The sequence below is a fragment of the Chelmon rostratus genome, chromosome 1, assembly GCF_017976325.1.
Source record: "Chelmon rostratus isolate fCheRos1 chromosome 1, fCheRos1.pri, whole genome shotgun sequence".
NCBI lineage: Eukaryota > Metazoa > Chordata > Actinopteri > Chaetodontiformes > Chaetodontidae > Chelmon > Chelmon rostratus.
Window position 1 is genome coordinate 5,361,246 of NC_055658.1, and position 15,359 is coordinate 5,376,604.

General features: G+C 42.3%; 1 protein-coding gene across 1 annotated transcript in view; it reads right to left on the reverse strand.

The window, feature by feature from the left end:
* mmp15b (matrix metallopeptidase 15b) overlaps positions 1-15,359 on the reverse strand; it is a 32,260-nt gene that overhangs the window by 8,116 nt on the left and 8,785 nt on the right. The window contains exons 2-7 of the mRNA XM_041958079.1: positions 12,982-13,130; positions 12,433-12,555; positions 11,768-12,075; positions 8,175-8,336; positions 7,133-7,329; positions 2,608-2,746 (exon numbers count right to left, since the gene is read on the reverse strand). Of these exons, the coding sequence (XP_041814013.1) occupies positions 2,608-2,746; positions 7,133-7,329; positions 8,175-8,336; positions 11,768-12,075; positions 12,433-12,555; positions 12,982-13,130 (1,078 nt within the window). The remainder of the gene's footprint in view (positions 1-2,607; positions 2,747-7,132; positions 7,330-8,174; positions 8,337-11,767; positions 12,076-12,432; positions 12,556-12,981; positions 13,131-15,359) is intronic.

The window sequence follows — 15,359 nt, forward strand, 5'->3', positions numbered from 1 at the left end:
CCATCTTCAGGCTGAAAGGAGGTCAGATTGATGTTGTTGTTGACTGATCTGATTGGTCTATTGGACATTCAGACACTCAGGGTTGCCAGTCTTTCCTAACCTGACATGCAGATGGTTTGTTACACAGAACCATCTGTGAAAGTGTTCTTGGAAACCTTTTGGAAAAGGGCGGGCACTTTCAAAAAATACCTGGCAGGTGACTGGATGAACCATCTGTCTGATCTATCACAGGCTAACTTCAACCAATCAGATCGACAAGCCAAATGATGTTGTAGTTGGACTCCTGCCAAAACCAAACAAGAGAAGCGCAAAAACATCTTTTCTACAGAGAAAATCCTTCAGTTATGTTCTTTGCTTTTCAATGAAGAAACACTCTCGAGATCTGATATTACTGATACTACAGCAGCATCGACGCCAGGGGTGGGGAGCCTCCACAAGACCGTTTGATCCAGCCCACAAGGCAATTATAAATACAAAAAAGCAAAATAACACAAAACAGTAGACTAATACCTTCTTCCAAGTAGTCCCTGAATTCAACATAGACAGAGCGACTGATCTTCATGGTGGACCAAGAACCTCTCAGAGCTGAACCTCAGGCTCCAGCCAGCTTCTCAGCTCTCTGCTTCAACTCATTTGAAGCCAGATTGAACTGAATCCATTCAAGGATCTTATAAAAAGTGAAATCACCCTCAATATGAAAACGGCTCCCCACACCTGATCTATGTTAACTCTTCAGGAGGCGCAACTGTTCACTACTCTCACTGTCTTCAAACCACTCCTGTAGCTGCCAGTGGTTCCTCATAGGACGCTGATTGTTCCAACACCACTGTGTGTTTGAGATGGACTCACGGCTTGCATCTGGTGTGATCTCGCAAATCAAGCTGCCTCGCAAAGTTAAGTCTTTCCTTCCTTCCTTTTTTTCTTTCCCTTCTCTTTTTGTGTCTTTGCTAATGGCTTGCACCCAAATGTCACACTGAGAGGCTTGCTGATGACATCATCCTCCTCATCATCATCACCAACAGCTGCCCCAAAGCCCGTAAGTCCCAGCGTCAAGCTTCTTTTTCATTCAGCAACTTTAAAGCTCCCCTCAGTGACTCACAGTATAAATAATGACCTGTGCTAACAGAGATTTATACCCTGCATGTAGAATACATTATGTACCGCTGCTTTCTTAAAGAGGTTGGAGTATGTACAGTATATCTTCAACATTATCTGCAGAAGATGAAAAAAGCTCCAGAATCAGTTTTACTGTTAAAATATGTAGGCATTAAGACATGAAGCACTTTAACTGTATTCAGGCTGTAAAGAAGAAACCAGATGGTGGACGGTTTTCTATGCAGGAGTTACAGGATAGAGTTGAGTTCCATATGCTCCTGCAAATTGCACTTATATCCATCTTTGGATATCTTTATCTGCAAAGAACAAAATAATATTTTTACCTTAAAGAGCAGACACGTTGCCACATATGAAACCTGGACCGTGTGTTGTACCACAGCATCCAGTGAATCCAGCTATGATTGTATACTGGCCTGGCAGAGCGAACAGCACTGCTTCACTGGAAACTGAATCCAAACACTAGCATTGTTTATCATTGTTGCCACTGAAATACAGCAGTGTTGTGACACAAAGTTTGTATGTTTCCTCCATGCTGTAAGGCAGTGTGTACCCCAATTTCAAAACTGAGTATATCCCCAAAGGCTTTTTTTTTTGCTACTGGAAGTCTGTCATGCTCTGAGTGACAGCTAATAATACCAGAAGAAGCTTATTTAGAACAGGGTCAGGCCTGTTTTTACAGCAACAACAGCCAGAAATGCAGATGGTATGCTAATTCCACAAAGGAGAGCGACAACAGAAAAGGAGTTTGAATGAAGAAGTGAATGTGTGTCAATGTGTGTCTGATGATCTGAAAAGTCTCCTCCTGTTCACCCTTCATATTGCCTAAAATACTGCAAAAAAACCCCCAAAACTGTGAGCTTGTGTAACTTACGAGCTCAGAGTTGAGAAATGCAAGATTTTGGTTCAATATGTGTTTTATATCACTCACAAATATGATAATTGCAGGTATCTTTTCATGTTAAAAGCAGTACTTCTTGTCTAACCTAGAGGAAGAAAGGTAACAAGTACATGTACTGACCACTTATTCTCTGCTCTAGGTCTTTACAGTAATCAGTAATAAATGATACACAAGCAATCAAAGCATTTCACCACCAGCTTTGGGCTGCAATGTATAAGGTAGTTGGTACAGATAATGGACTTTTATCCAAGTCACCAGGAGTTGTTTCACGTTGTTGTCACAATTACCTAATCTAGCCGACTTGGAGAGCAGACAGACAGCATGTACACTGGAAGCGTGTGTCCCAAACATAAAACTGGCCACTTCAGAACAATGCAGAGCTTCTCCCAATATCAGTGATTTCTAACTTTGAGCATGTACACAGTGAGGTGTAGACCAGTGTGAGCTTTAATGCAAGCAAATCCAAACCGAAGCACACCACTCTTTATTCAGCTACCTTCTCTTGGTCGGAGTAGTAGCCAAAAACATTTAGGGAATAAAACATGGTATACTGGAGAAGAGTTGAGAGTGTGTTGTGTGTGTTTGCAGCTTACCTTTAAAGAAGACGAACCTGCCGTCGTGTCTCTCGTAGGCAGCATCTATGTCTCCAGGCAGACCCCTCCAGAAGTGACTGATGGGCATGGGGTAATTATCCAGAACCCTGTTCTTACGCACCCGCCAGAACCAACGGCCCTGAGGGGGACAAAATTAAGAAGTGTGTGTTCTTATTGTCAGTTAAACACAGCTTCAAAAACTCAATACTTTCTCTATTCCTCTGTCTTTCAAAATTCCTGGCTGAGACTAAAAGCCTACAAATCCAAAGTAAAGCAATGCCCAAATAAGTTCAAAACATATGTCTTCATGTCTCATTTTAACTCTATCCCTTTGCCTTTTCAAAACATTCCTGTGCACGATAAGTGCACATACAGGATAGGAAGGATGTACAGCTTCTGCAAGAACAAAATTCACTTTTCATTAGTCAACTGAGTTTCACTATTTGCCCCATTGAGGTCAGACAGCACTGTCATAATGCTTGATGGTCATTATGTCAAGCAAACTGAGCTCTGCCGGATAACTAGACCAGAACGTACAATAAACTAACAACAGCGGAACACTAGCAGGCTAATAATAGCCAGTCTCCGCTCCGGTGGCTTTATCACGTTCCCTTACTGCACTCTCCTTGTCGACCACAGCCTGCTGCAAGATAACTTTTGTAAAGAACTGTTTGATCTCACTGTCAAGTCAGCAGGACAAAACAATGGAATTCACTAGTAACACATTTAAATCCAAGTTCAGAAAGACACATAGTTTGTGAACATTTGTTTCTACTGTATATGCTGTGCACACAACACAGCAGGCAGATTTACACCGGGAGCCCTGAGACTCATTCATAAGAGGTGAGTCAGTGCCCTGCTTGTCCTGGATAATGTAACGGTAAAATGCTCAGTGCTGCTTCTTTCTGGCAAGCACACCTCGCTTCGTCCTTCACACGGGACACACTGGTAGACAGGGTGGCGCGGCACGGTCCGGAATGGAACGGAATGGAGACGGGTCGGCCTGAGCTGAGAGAAAGGGAACAGGGCCAGACTGCACGCTCTTCGATTTGTGTGGTCTGACAGCTCCTTGCATTGACCAGATTAAGACTGAGCAGACCATATTAGTCCTCAGAAGAACAGACAAGATCTCAGTGTGGGAGTTTTAATATTGAAATGTGCTCTGCTGGTTGTCTTTTTGCCCAGCCCTCTGCTGTGAGGAAATACTACAACTAAATCAAAGAAAGGAGACATTTCCTTCCAGAATGACAGCCACTTTCTACTTTTAATGGACAAGGCTCTGAGTGGTACTGATGTGTTGCAGATTACTCCCACTCATTAACTACATAAACTCGGTAGCTCTGCCTATGCAGAGTAACAGCAGGGGAGAATAATGTCTACCATTAATAACTACAATTTCTCAAGAGTGGAGGCGTCGCATGAGGACAATTTGAATATGATCAGCATATTTAGTTTGAAATCAATTCCAAGCCAAGTACTAAATGAGAATTAACAGTCAGTACTAGCTGAAAACATTTTGAGACAGTAATATCTGGACGGATGTCATGTCACTTGTTAATCTTTGTCCTTTTTGACACACTTTGTCCATGCGACCATCAAGAAATGCAGTATTTCCAGCCCTTGTCTTGTTTTTCTCCTGTATCCATGGTGCCCACGATTAGAAGTTTACATGTGCTGATACAAAGCAAGCAGTCTACAGCCACACTAGCACCTCTGTGAGCTGTGCTCATGCAACTGGTACAACCATCTTGGTTTAGCGTGTTAGCATGCTTACGCTTGCTACTTAGCACTAAGCACAAAGTAAAGCTGAGGCTGATGGGAATGTCTTTAGTTTTGCAGATATTTGGTCACAAACAAAGGTATTGGAGAAATGTGACCCAATAATGGCTGATGAAATGCCACCAAAGTCATTACAATTCATCCCGAGGGCGGCACAAGTGTCTGAAGAAAATCTTATGGAAATCCATCTCATGAGATATTTTAGTGGCGGTCTGAAGGACAGACCAACATTGCCATCCATAGAGCCATACCACTAGCATGGCTAAAAATGAAGAAATAAAGCAGAGAATGTTTAAACACTGTGGAAGTAAGTTCTGGGGTCAGCTGCAAGGGGCAGGTCATAAAACATGTAAAAAAAAAGGTAACTACAAACCTTTGATTTAACCATGAATGATGGTAGGTGGTTGTTTCAGTTTTTCACACAGTAAATTATAGTGGAATTATATTCACAAAATTAAATTTGTTCACTAAAAGCTCACTAATCACTTCAGGTCAATCATATTACTTTAAGAAGCACCGGTAGGCCAGGAAAATGCTAATTTTGGACACTGGTTAACACTTGCTATCCAGAAATGAAACCCAAGAACATAGACATTACTGACTGAGATGAAACCCAAGAACACAGATATAACTGTTTGACCATGTGCAGCAGATGTCCAGGCAGCTGCAAACCAAGCTTTGAAACTACTGGTCAGTGTCAGACATTTACTGTCCTACATAGGACATATTCATGGACTGAGCTTTATGTCTTTGGAGAAGGGCTGTCGACAAATATTCTAAATTTGAATATATAATAAAACTGTAAAAAAAATCCAGACATTCAATTATGAAAATGAATATTCTATGCTGGAAAAACAGCAGCACCGCCATACTGGCTTCACTGAATGCACTGCATTACAGGCAGAAACCAGAGTCTCCTTTATCTGGTCTGAGCATGGTTTTTACCTGAAAAGTCTGTTGAAGTCTGACATATCTGAAAACCGTGAAAGATGAACTAAGACGGTTGTGGTGAGTTTTATGATGAGAAAATTACTGTTTCTGTGAGTGGAGTCTGGCAGCTTTGGGGACAGAGCTATCGCAGCTCTTTAACAAAAGGTCTATCTCCGCAGGGATCATAATGTTGTGAGACAGAATAACAACGTGAGTCTGTCAGTGGCAAAAACAAACACTTCTAGTGGACGTACATTGATGGCCTACAAACATCTGGAGAGATTACACTGCAGCATGTGCTACGACTGCCGGCAATACTGAACCAATTTCAAAAGTTATTGTCTCCATTAGTCACTTAGACACAAAACCATGTTGGAAATACGGGAAAATAGGGTCCATGATCGCAGATGATATTTGACTGGAATTCCTCCGCAACACAAAGTCACTTTGATTGAGTGAAAATGTAATGTAGGTTTGGCTGAAACGAGTTAATGATGGACGTTAATTCACCTGTTTATTTTGTAATGTGTAGGTATAATATACAACTATACTACTAATAATATACAACTACTATAATATAGTCGTATGTCTCTCATTGTACTGATTTGCCCTCTTGAACAAAAATTGATGTTCCAATGGCTTAGAGGGAATAATGAAACTTCATCTTTGGCCAATTTTGACATGATAGTAATATAATAATAAGCAAGCAAACTTAAAGTCCACAGTCACAACATTTGTCATAATAAACATCAGTGACAGTTCCATGTTTCAGCTCAAAATAGTTTTATATTTCACCCTTGATGCAGTCTAAAGGTTTACTGGGATCCAGTTAAAGATGTGCTTGATACTGTTGGATATCTTCAGCTGTTTGAATCCCTACTGCTGCAGTTGACTGTTTCAATTTCAGACAGCATGACGACATCTCTGTAAGCGAAGCTGAGGCTCCTTTACAGTAATTCCTGGGTGTCCTCTGTCCGGCTCCGTCTAATATCTGCAAACCTCTTCAGTGTACGACGTTGCCAACACTGGACACCTCCTCTGACCTCTCCCACTCAAACACATCATTACTTATCTTTGTAGAGCTGCACTATGCATAGAGTGTCAGGGAGAAATGGATGGAATTTCAGTTAATTCCACTTTGAGAATGACAACATCAGTTTCTTTCATCATCGACGCTGACAAGGAACCATCACCTCCACGATCGGTGAAAAGACTACCCAGACGTATAACAACAAATGACCACAGGGCTGAGTTGCATAATATCAATATCAAGACCTTAAACATTAAATGAATAATAAAACCCAGCTGACAGCAACTACAGCCAACAGCAAAATGACCAGTACTGGCAGACAGTTTTCTTCAACAGATCTCTTAAAAATAAAATCCCAGCTAATAGTTCACTGCTGCTTCAGCCCTTGTGAATGTTTTCTGTGGGTCCAGAGGCTCTTTAAGGCAAACACCTGACCACAACACACCCTTTTAACAGTGGTCCGTCTCATAAAAAACACTAGCCCTGTTGGTTTACAATTCACAAGGACCTGAGTGAAAACAGACCCCTTGTTGGCCGTGCGCACGCCATTTGTCTCAAACTGAGCCTCCAGAAAGGAATAACTAATTTATTGACAGAGTTAACTTGTCAGGACAGTTCCTCCGCTGGAAGCTGAACTTCCAAGCAAGGACATATAATAAAACACTGTGAAGGGAAGCAAGGGCGGAACAATCTCTTCTTATGTTTTATGCTCATAACCTAAATCAAGCTAGCAGGCTGTGGCTCAAGTTAAAAATGGCCCTATTCCCTGATCGTCAGACCATTTACCTTGAAAACAAACATCTCTCCTCGGAGCATAGCAACCGTGTCAAAGTTCCCTTCACAGATATTGGGTCCATAGTGATCTGGTCTCTCCGTGGTCCTGGGGCGGTCTGGATGCCGTGGAGGTGTTTGAGGTGGCCTGGGCTCGGGGCGACGGGGAGTCACGGTGGGCAGGGCCTGGGTGGGGCTGCTGTCTGGTTGACCTTCAGACAGAAAGAAACGGGGTGGTTAAATCTGTTCTACCACATTATGCATGATGACAAGATATATAACCCCAACTCCAAAAAAGTTGGGACACTGTGTAAAACGTAAAGAAAAAAAGAATGCATTTGCAAACGAGCTGTGTTTACTGACAACAGCTTTACTGTGTGCCTGAGCACATGTAGTAACATCTTTTAGACAATCATGTGTTCAAAGTGTGACGACTGAGCCTTTCCAGGATGCTCCTTTTATACCCAATCATGATGCTATCACCTGTTACCAATTAACCTGTTTACCTGTGGAATGATCCAAACAGGTGTTTTTGGAGCGTTTCACAACTTTCCCAGTCTTTAGTTGCTCCTGTCTCAACTTGTTTGAAACATGTTGCTGCATCAAATTCAGAATAAGCAGATATTTACAAAAATCAATGAAGTTGATGAGGTCAAACTTTAAATATATTGTCTTTGTAGCGTTTCGAATTGAGTATATGTCAAAAAGGATTAGCAAGTTATCATGTTCATGTTTCATTTCATGTTTTATTTATGTTTTGCACACCATCAAAACTTCTCTAGAATTGGGGCTGTAGGACAGCTGACTGGAGAAAGATAGAAGACCACAGTAAAGTGTAAAGTGTGAAACTGCCTAATTCAAATGTAGTAAAGCAACCTATTGGAATAGAGTTTTCAGAAAAAAATGAAAAGAAGTTTGTCTTCTCTGGTTATCTGTTGTTTTGTTATTTGTAACAGTTTTCAAGTTTACACAAAGTGCAAATCACCATGTCCTCATAATTTAACCCAGTATAAGGATTATGCACATCAGACACCACGAGCGCCAAAAAACATCCTACCATAGATCTGTTGAATGCCCCGCCGGTCATCCTCTGGCAACTGGAACTCGTCAGTCTCCATCCATTGGTAAAAGGGAGCCATGATGGCCAGGGGGTTGTTGGAGTGCTCTAAACCCAGGGCGTGGCCCAGCTCATGGACTGCCACCAGGAAGAGGTCATTACCTGAATGGATACGATGAAGCAAAGAGGCAACGTAGGAGAGGGAGGAAGGTTAGACAATATCCACTTCATTGTTTACACATAATCTCTAGAAAGGGATTGTTTGAGTTTGTACAGGAGGAAAAACAGATAATAGATGTGTCCCGCTGCATTCATACATGTGTGCCTTATGACAAACACACAAGGACTGCATAAGCTGCAAGCCACAGAGACCAGAGAGTCCAAATACATCCATGCAGTCAGTGTGTAAGAATGGCTGCTCATTGTTCTCTCAGGGTTGATGTCAGTAAGAATCTCCATAGATGTGACAGATAAATCACACACTGGCAGGCTAATGACTGCTGATATGAATCGCCATACATTTCTAACTAATCAAGGGATGCTGTTGTCCACTGCCACTGCGACAGTTACATACTGACAAGGTCACAACGAGGCTGTGACACACTGACCGCTGCATCAACTTCCTCTCCACACAAAAGACTTCTTACACATTTTTTCAGGGAAGTAAAACCAAAGAAAATCTGGTTTAGAATTGACCAACTTATCTCTATAAATTCATCTCTGAAGTGAAGCCAGGACACATTTGGGCACTTCCCCTATGTCAATACCTCTTTGTTGGCTGGCCATGCTCTCAGTGCACTTTGAACTCATTTGGTCTGGGCCCATGGCCCATGCTGACTGATCAGATTTGAGCCAGTGACATCATGCTGTTGGGGGACTGAGACTTGGTGATGTCACTGCTGTGCATGAGAAGGGGAACTGCGGTGGATTCTTGTCCATGTGCATCTCCTCACTGCCTCTTTGCAAATCACACACACACACACACACTCACAATCTAGAATTTCAGAGTCACATGAATGTCCTCATGGCGAATTAAGCTGCAGCTGACACTCAAGGAGAGAAAACAGCAGAGGGCAAGACGAGTGTGGAAAAGATAGCTGAGGATGAAAAGAGAGAGAGAGAGCACTGAGAGCAGATAAAGAGGCTTTTGTGAGGTAACTGTGACAACCATTCAGCTCAACAGAGAAAAGAAAGAGTAAACTTCACAAAGTCAGAAGTTCAGCCAATGCATCTATTGCTAATTCTGACTAACCGCTACACACACACACACACACATCTTGTCATTCAAGTCCGATTTCATCTCTCTGTAGCTGTGTTCACTTGTTTACCGCGTCTCACACCTCGTTCATCAGCTGCGAGGGGGGACTCCCAGTGAAAAGAAGGCAAACTAAAGCAGCACCCCGGCAACCAAAATGCACTCTCAAAGTTTGCTCTGCCTGTTGCCAGTGCCTTACTCACATTAGTCTCATCTGACCACAAAGAACCACAAAAGCTTCTGACCTTTTCCTGCAACCGGCCTGCGTGTTTGAGTGTTTAAGTGATTTGGATGTTGCGTCAAATCTGTTTTTGTTAGAGCATCTGCGCCAGAAAGGCTGATTAATCACATTGTGCGTCACAAGGTTTACACCAAAATGTTTAGCTCCGCAGGACTGCTACTTACTGACACATGAAACCGAGGTCACGGCAGGTGAGAGAAAACATCATAACCACAAAGAATGGAAGAAATAGATTTGTGCTTTTACTGTCGTTGGCCATGATATTAATTTTTGATGTATAACCACTGATTCCTTAACGTAAGTGTGTTTTTGTTTGACCCCATCCAAAAGGAGGTCAGAGGTCAGAGCTGATTCTGTCTCAGGACACGTCAGCAGGGCAGATGTTACCTGAGGCTTCAACATGGCTCTTTAAATCTCACTTCTTCCTTTGTACAATTCTGCTGCTTCGTGTGAGACTAAGGTACAGTCTCCTTTACTTTTGTAGCACGAGAACAGTGGCAGCTCTGCAGGAATATCCCCATTCTTCATCAGTCCCCAAAAAACACATTATTTAAAGGTCAGCAACTAAAGCATTGGTTAAACCACTTATTTTTCAGATTCATTGATCAGTTGTACAGCCTATATAATGTCAGAGAACACTAAAAAAAGTATTTTGTAGAGCTCCACATGATATTTTCAAATAGTTTGTTTTGTTATAAGACATTTAACATATTTAATTTCCAATTGAACAAGAAAGTGAAAAGCAGCAGATCTTTCTATTTGAGAGGCTAGAGCCAAAGGATGTTTGCTTGATAACTGACTTAAATCGACTTAATTAACTGAATTAAGCTAAATTGTTGTTGTGTCAGCTGTCACTCCAACAGCAAATTGATGGATCAACCTGCATGAGTTTTGCCACCTCGAAGAATTAGAAAATTAAAATTTCACAATGGGCAGGGGCTACGTTTCAGCACTGGTGCAATAGGAAGGCCGTTAAAATGCCAGAGTTAAATGAAGACTACATCTGTGAAAAGTTCAACTACAACTGTAATTGGACATGCATCCAGCTAAAGTCAGACAGGATTGTAATTTGTTTGTACTTTGCTTTTAAGCTGTGCAAGTAGCGTGGTGCAACAAAGGGCCCAGTCTACAGATCTCCCCGAGTGGAACACACTCCCACTTACTGTGGCATTCCACCATCCCTGTGATCTGTCCTGCAACACATCCCACACACAGCTGATCACACAGATAGAGACGCACACGCACACGGTCAGACATGCACACACACAAAGTGTAGCTGTCTGTGCCTGCTGTGTTTTTGTAGATAACAGGGCAGGGAAGTCCATTGTCGCAAAAAAAATCCCTCTCTAGTCAGCAGGGTTAATGGGTGCGCAGCAATGAGAAGAGCTCTGAAGACTTCTTAAAGAGTCTTGAAAATGAAGATATTTTCATGGATCACAGAGTTCATGGATTAGCGTATGTCAGGACAAGTTCTTTGCAATATAATTGGGGTTAAACTCAAGAATTATAAGTTTGCACAGTTATGGCAAAGACCGCGTGTCACCTTTGAACTTTTACGGCAGTAAATGGAGCAGTGGAGCCTGACAAATCAGAGATGGTGTAAATGGCTGAGCCATGCCGACTCTTGTTAGGTGTGGAGGAAAGTGATGGGGACAGCTGTTTGCAATCTATTATAACTGTAGATCCATTACGACCTATATAACGTGACATGACTACAGCGCTGCAAACTGCTCACCAGCTGAACACTCACAGAAATGATCGACAGCCTGATAGCCCCTCAATCTTCCATTTCCACCTGAAAGTTGAGCAATCACTCCCTTGCATCATCCAAGCCTTCAAAAAAAGGGGGCACAACACAGCAGGCTGCGACATACTACACACCAACTCAACTCAGCATCCTCCCTCCTGAAGCTGCACAAGACTGTGTTTCTTTTTCAAGTTCAAAAACCTTTCCTAGATTGTTGTTCATTGGAGTTTAGTATGCTTGGTACATTATTTTCCTCTATAGCGTTAAGTTGTTGCTAAGGAGAATTGCCACTTTTCCTAAAATCCACAATAGAACAGGCATTGCAAATAATACTGACAGTAAGCACTTACCTTGTACATTCTGGTTTCCTATGGTCCATGGTTCATCAGAGTCAAAGTGTGTGTCCCCACCCATTCCAGGTCCAGGGAAGTAGGCATGAGCTAAGAAGCCTCCCTCCCCATCAAAAGGCGAGCTGTCTCCATGAAAGCCCGAAGCAAAGAAGATCATGATGTCGGGCTCCTTGCGGCGTCCATATTTGATCTCCTGGTAGGGGATTTCATCAAAGGTCAACGGGGTCACTCCCTCCCAGACTTTAAAGGCCCGCCGGATGGCTTCATATGAGTTATACTCTCCAATCTTGGGAGTGTAGTTCTGGATACTATGGGAACAACAAAGGGAAGAGGAAGAAATTCTTACAAAGGCCTCTGTCTCATATGAGTTTCAAGTCAATCTTATCCCTTTGTTGATTCATGAGCAATAAAAGAAATGAAAAACATAAAAGCTGAACTAATTCAAATCCCAACCTGAGTACATAATGTTTTACAGCAGCCAACTGTTGGACCAAGTTAAAAAAAATTACCTCAATCAGTTATCGCAAATGAATGTTTTTTCACATCATTTCAAAGAAACAGTTTTAATCAATCTTTATTAGAAAACACTTGATTCATATGCGTGTTCACAGCAAAGCACGACTTTGTGCATGCACTGTGCATTTGTGGCACATCTTTTTTGTTACCTGTAAGTGAGGTGGTTCTTGTTCCATTTATGTCCGGTGAGGGCATAGCGTTTTCGCCGCACGTTGGTTTTGATCTGGCCTCCAAACTTGTCAGGAACACCACAGCGGGGTCTCTTCATGGCACTGAAGGAGTTGAAAGAAGTCAGGAGCAGGCAAGAGGTATGTGTGTGTGTGTGTTGAAAAGAAGGAGCACCCAAGAGAAGAGATGAAGGGGAGAATGACGTTAAAACCCCTACGTACATTCTCCTCTGGATGTCTGTGTACTTTTTTGTTGTTTAATTTAAAGTATACCTGCGAGCTGCCGACTGCACCCAGGCAACTGAGCAGTTCTCAACTCAAGCAACTGAGGAGAAGGTGCTCAACAGCAAATACTGAGAAAAGTAAACCATGCTCCATTTTTAGGGAGCATAGGACCAGCAAATCCTGTCTGCATTTCCAAATTCTGTATCAAACCATCCTTCCAATCATTTGGAACCCCAAATGGCTTTAGGAACAGTGTTTTGTGTGCTGGTGTAAGTGCACAAAAAACATGAAAAACTCTGTGCTGACCTGATGGTTTGAGGGTCCATCTGTCCAGTGACCTCTAGGCCGTAGAATCGCTGCATGTCGCTGACGGCGTTGGACAGGATTTGAGCTGATCTCATGGTTGACATCTGTCTGCTGGCCTGGGGCAGGTAACCGTACATCCTCAGCCATGACTGGAGACGCACACAGAAAGAAGTAGCATATATTCATATAATGCTGTGCTGACTCACTTGCAACTGACAGCAACAACAAAATAAAGATTTACCCTAAAACACATAAAACATTTATCCCAAAACACACACTAATGTTCACATTTAGCCTTGAATCCTCGACACTTTACTCGACACAGACATGATCAAATCTCAGCCAAAGCAAGACATTCAAAAGATGAATTATGACAAGAGAAAGGAAATGTAAATAATGGAAACAGCAGCAGCTGCTTCATGAGCATATGGACGACTGTCTCTTCAGCTTCAGACATGACAGTTTGCACTGGTACCCAGGCGTTGTGAGAAAAATTACTCATATTTGTTATTTGATCTTGAACAAAAAGATATTACAATGCAAAATTGTTGTTTTGACGTGCATTCAACTGTGCACTGGGCTGCATTTAATGCTTTGCATTTGAAAGGGAGAAGGCAGGGCAGGCCTGAATGAGAACACTGTGAGGCCGTCTGTATCTGACTGTATTGTAGGAGTATGTAGCTGGGAGGGCTGGGGGGTGGGGGTTAATGACAGACTTGAGGGAGAAAACGTGATACTTGACCCAATCACGGATGACGCAAAGTCTGTCCCACCTGTTATGTAGAAACCTAATATCACACGCACGCACACACTCACACACTCACATACAAGCAAGCAGCGGCATATTGGGTTGTCTGAGATATAGATTCAGTTGCACATGGACGCACTCACCATGGTGGGGTGGGGAATGTGGAAGGGTGTGTGTCTGATCGCGTAGCTGTGTGAGCATGTGTGTGTGTGTGTGAGATTGCAGGTCTTAAGTTTCTGCTCATCTTTCACAATGTTTTAATATGACTTGGTAATCTGTATTTACTTACCCACTCCTTTACAGCCATAAAAACAAACGTCCCCTTATCAGCCTGTCTCCACACCACACACACAAATACAGCACACACAGAAATGCTGCATATAATAAGTGCTCTGGTCACATGCATGTACTTTCCATCAGATGGTTAGTGAAGGTGGTAAACACCCACCCAGAAAAGGGTTTATTATTACTGTACATGCGTCCTTTGCAAACAAAATGTCCCCTCAGTCTAACAAAAACTAATTAAAAATTTTCTCCCAGACCTTTACTGAGTTACTCTGTTAACCCTCTGCCTCAGTGCCCTGCACCATCCGCACAGCTGCAATTTGACTGGATGTAACTGAAAGGTGTGTGTACCCGTGCTCCTCTTTGGAATCACCCTCTGATGAGAGGAACTGTTATTATCAAAGCAGACGTACTGATGTTAAAAATACCAGCCCAGCTGGTGATATCAAACTTCAACATAAAAAACAACAAGAAGAATGATACTGTTCCATCCTCTACCATTAAACCAATCCTTACAATGCTAATGTGATAATTACCAGCAAGTGAATGCATGTTGCTTGATGCGTCCGTCACTGTCAACTGAGCTGAGGCTGACAGATCCTGAGGGCATTTCATCCTTTGTGATCAGTTAAGGTAGTAGATCACTACAGTTGCCATTAAAGAAAAATAAACAATTATCAACTGTTAAATATAAAAGCAAATGATCCGTATAAGTGAATTCATCTATATGAGTGAACTGGTTGTCTCAGTGAAAGATGCAATCGGTTTACTGCCCTCCAGCTGAACAAGCCACTGGTCTTGTTTGGCTTGTTCTGGCTCTCTTCTCTTCAAAAACATATTCATAAAAAATATATCTTGAAACATTTCTTCAAATTCAAACATCTACAGTGAGTCACTCAGAGTAACTCAAAAATACAGTGACTGCAGTGAGATAAAATTCTTCGTAACTCTGCTCCTGAGACCTCACGTCTTTACAGTCCATCCACTGGACATCGCGAGGTCACAGGCGAACGCAGCGAGCATTTGAGCCCTCAGGCTCTGGAGCGCCTGGCCTGAGGAGCTCAGACCTTCAAAACCATCTTTCATCTGTATTTCACGTCCCCAAACACATCTGTGGTCAGTTTTCACCATTTTCACTCACTGTGGGTTTTAACCGATGCCTGTTCAATGTTTATGATCTAATCACTTGTATCTCTGAACTGATGAGGGTTGGACTGAGGCATCATACGTTATGCATACAGTCATTTGGGGACTTCAGACGATTCAATCATGTCTCCTTTTAACTATCCTGACATACCTCAATCATAATATTTACTGTGCTACAAGAGAGAATAAAATCCTACAC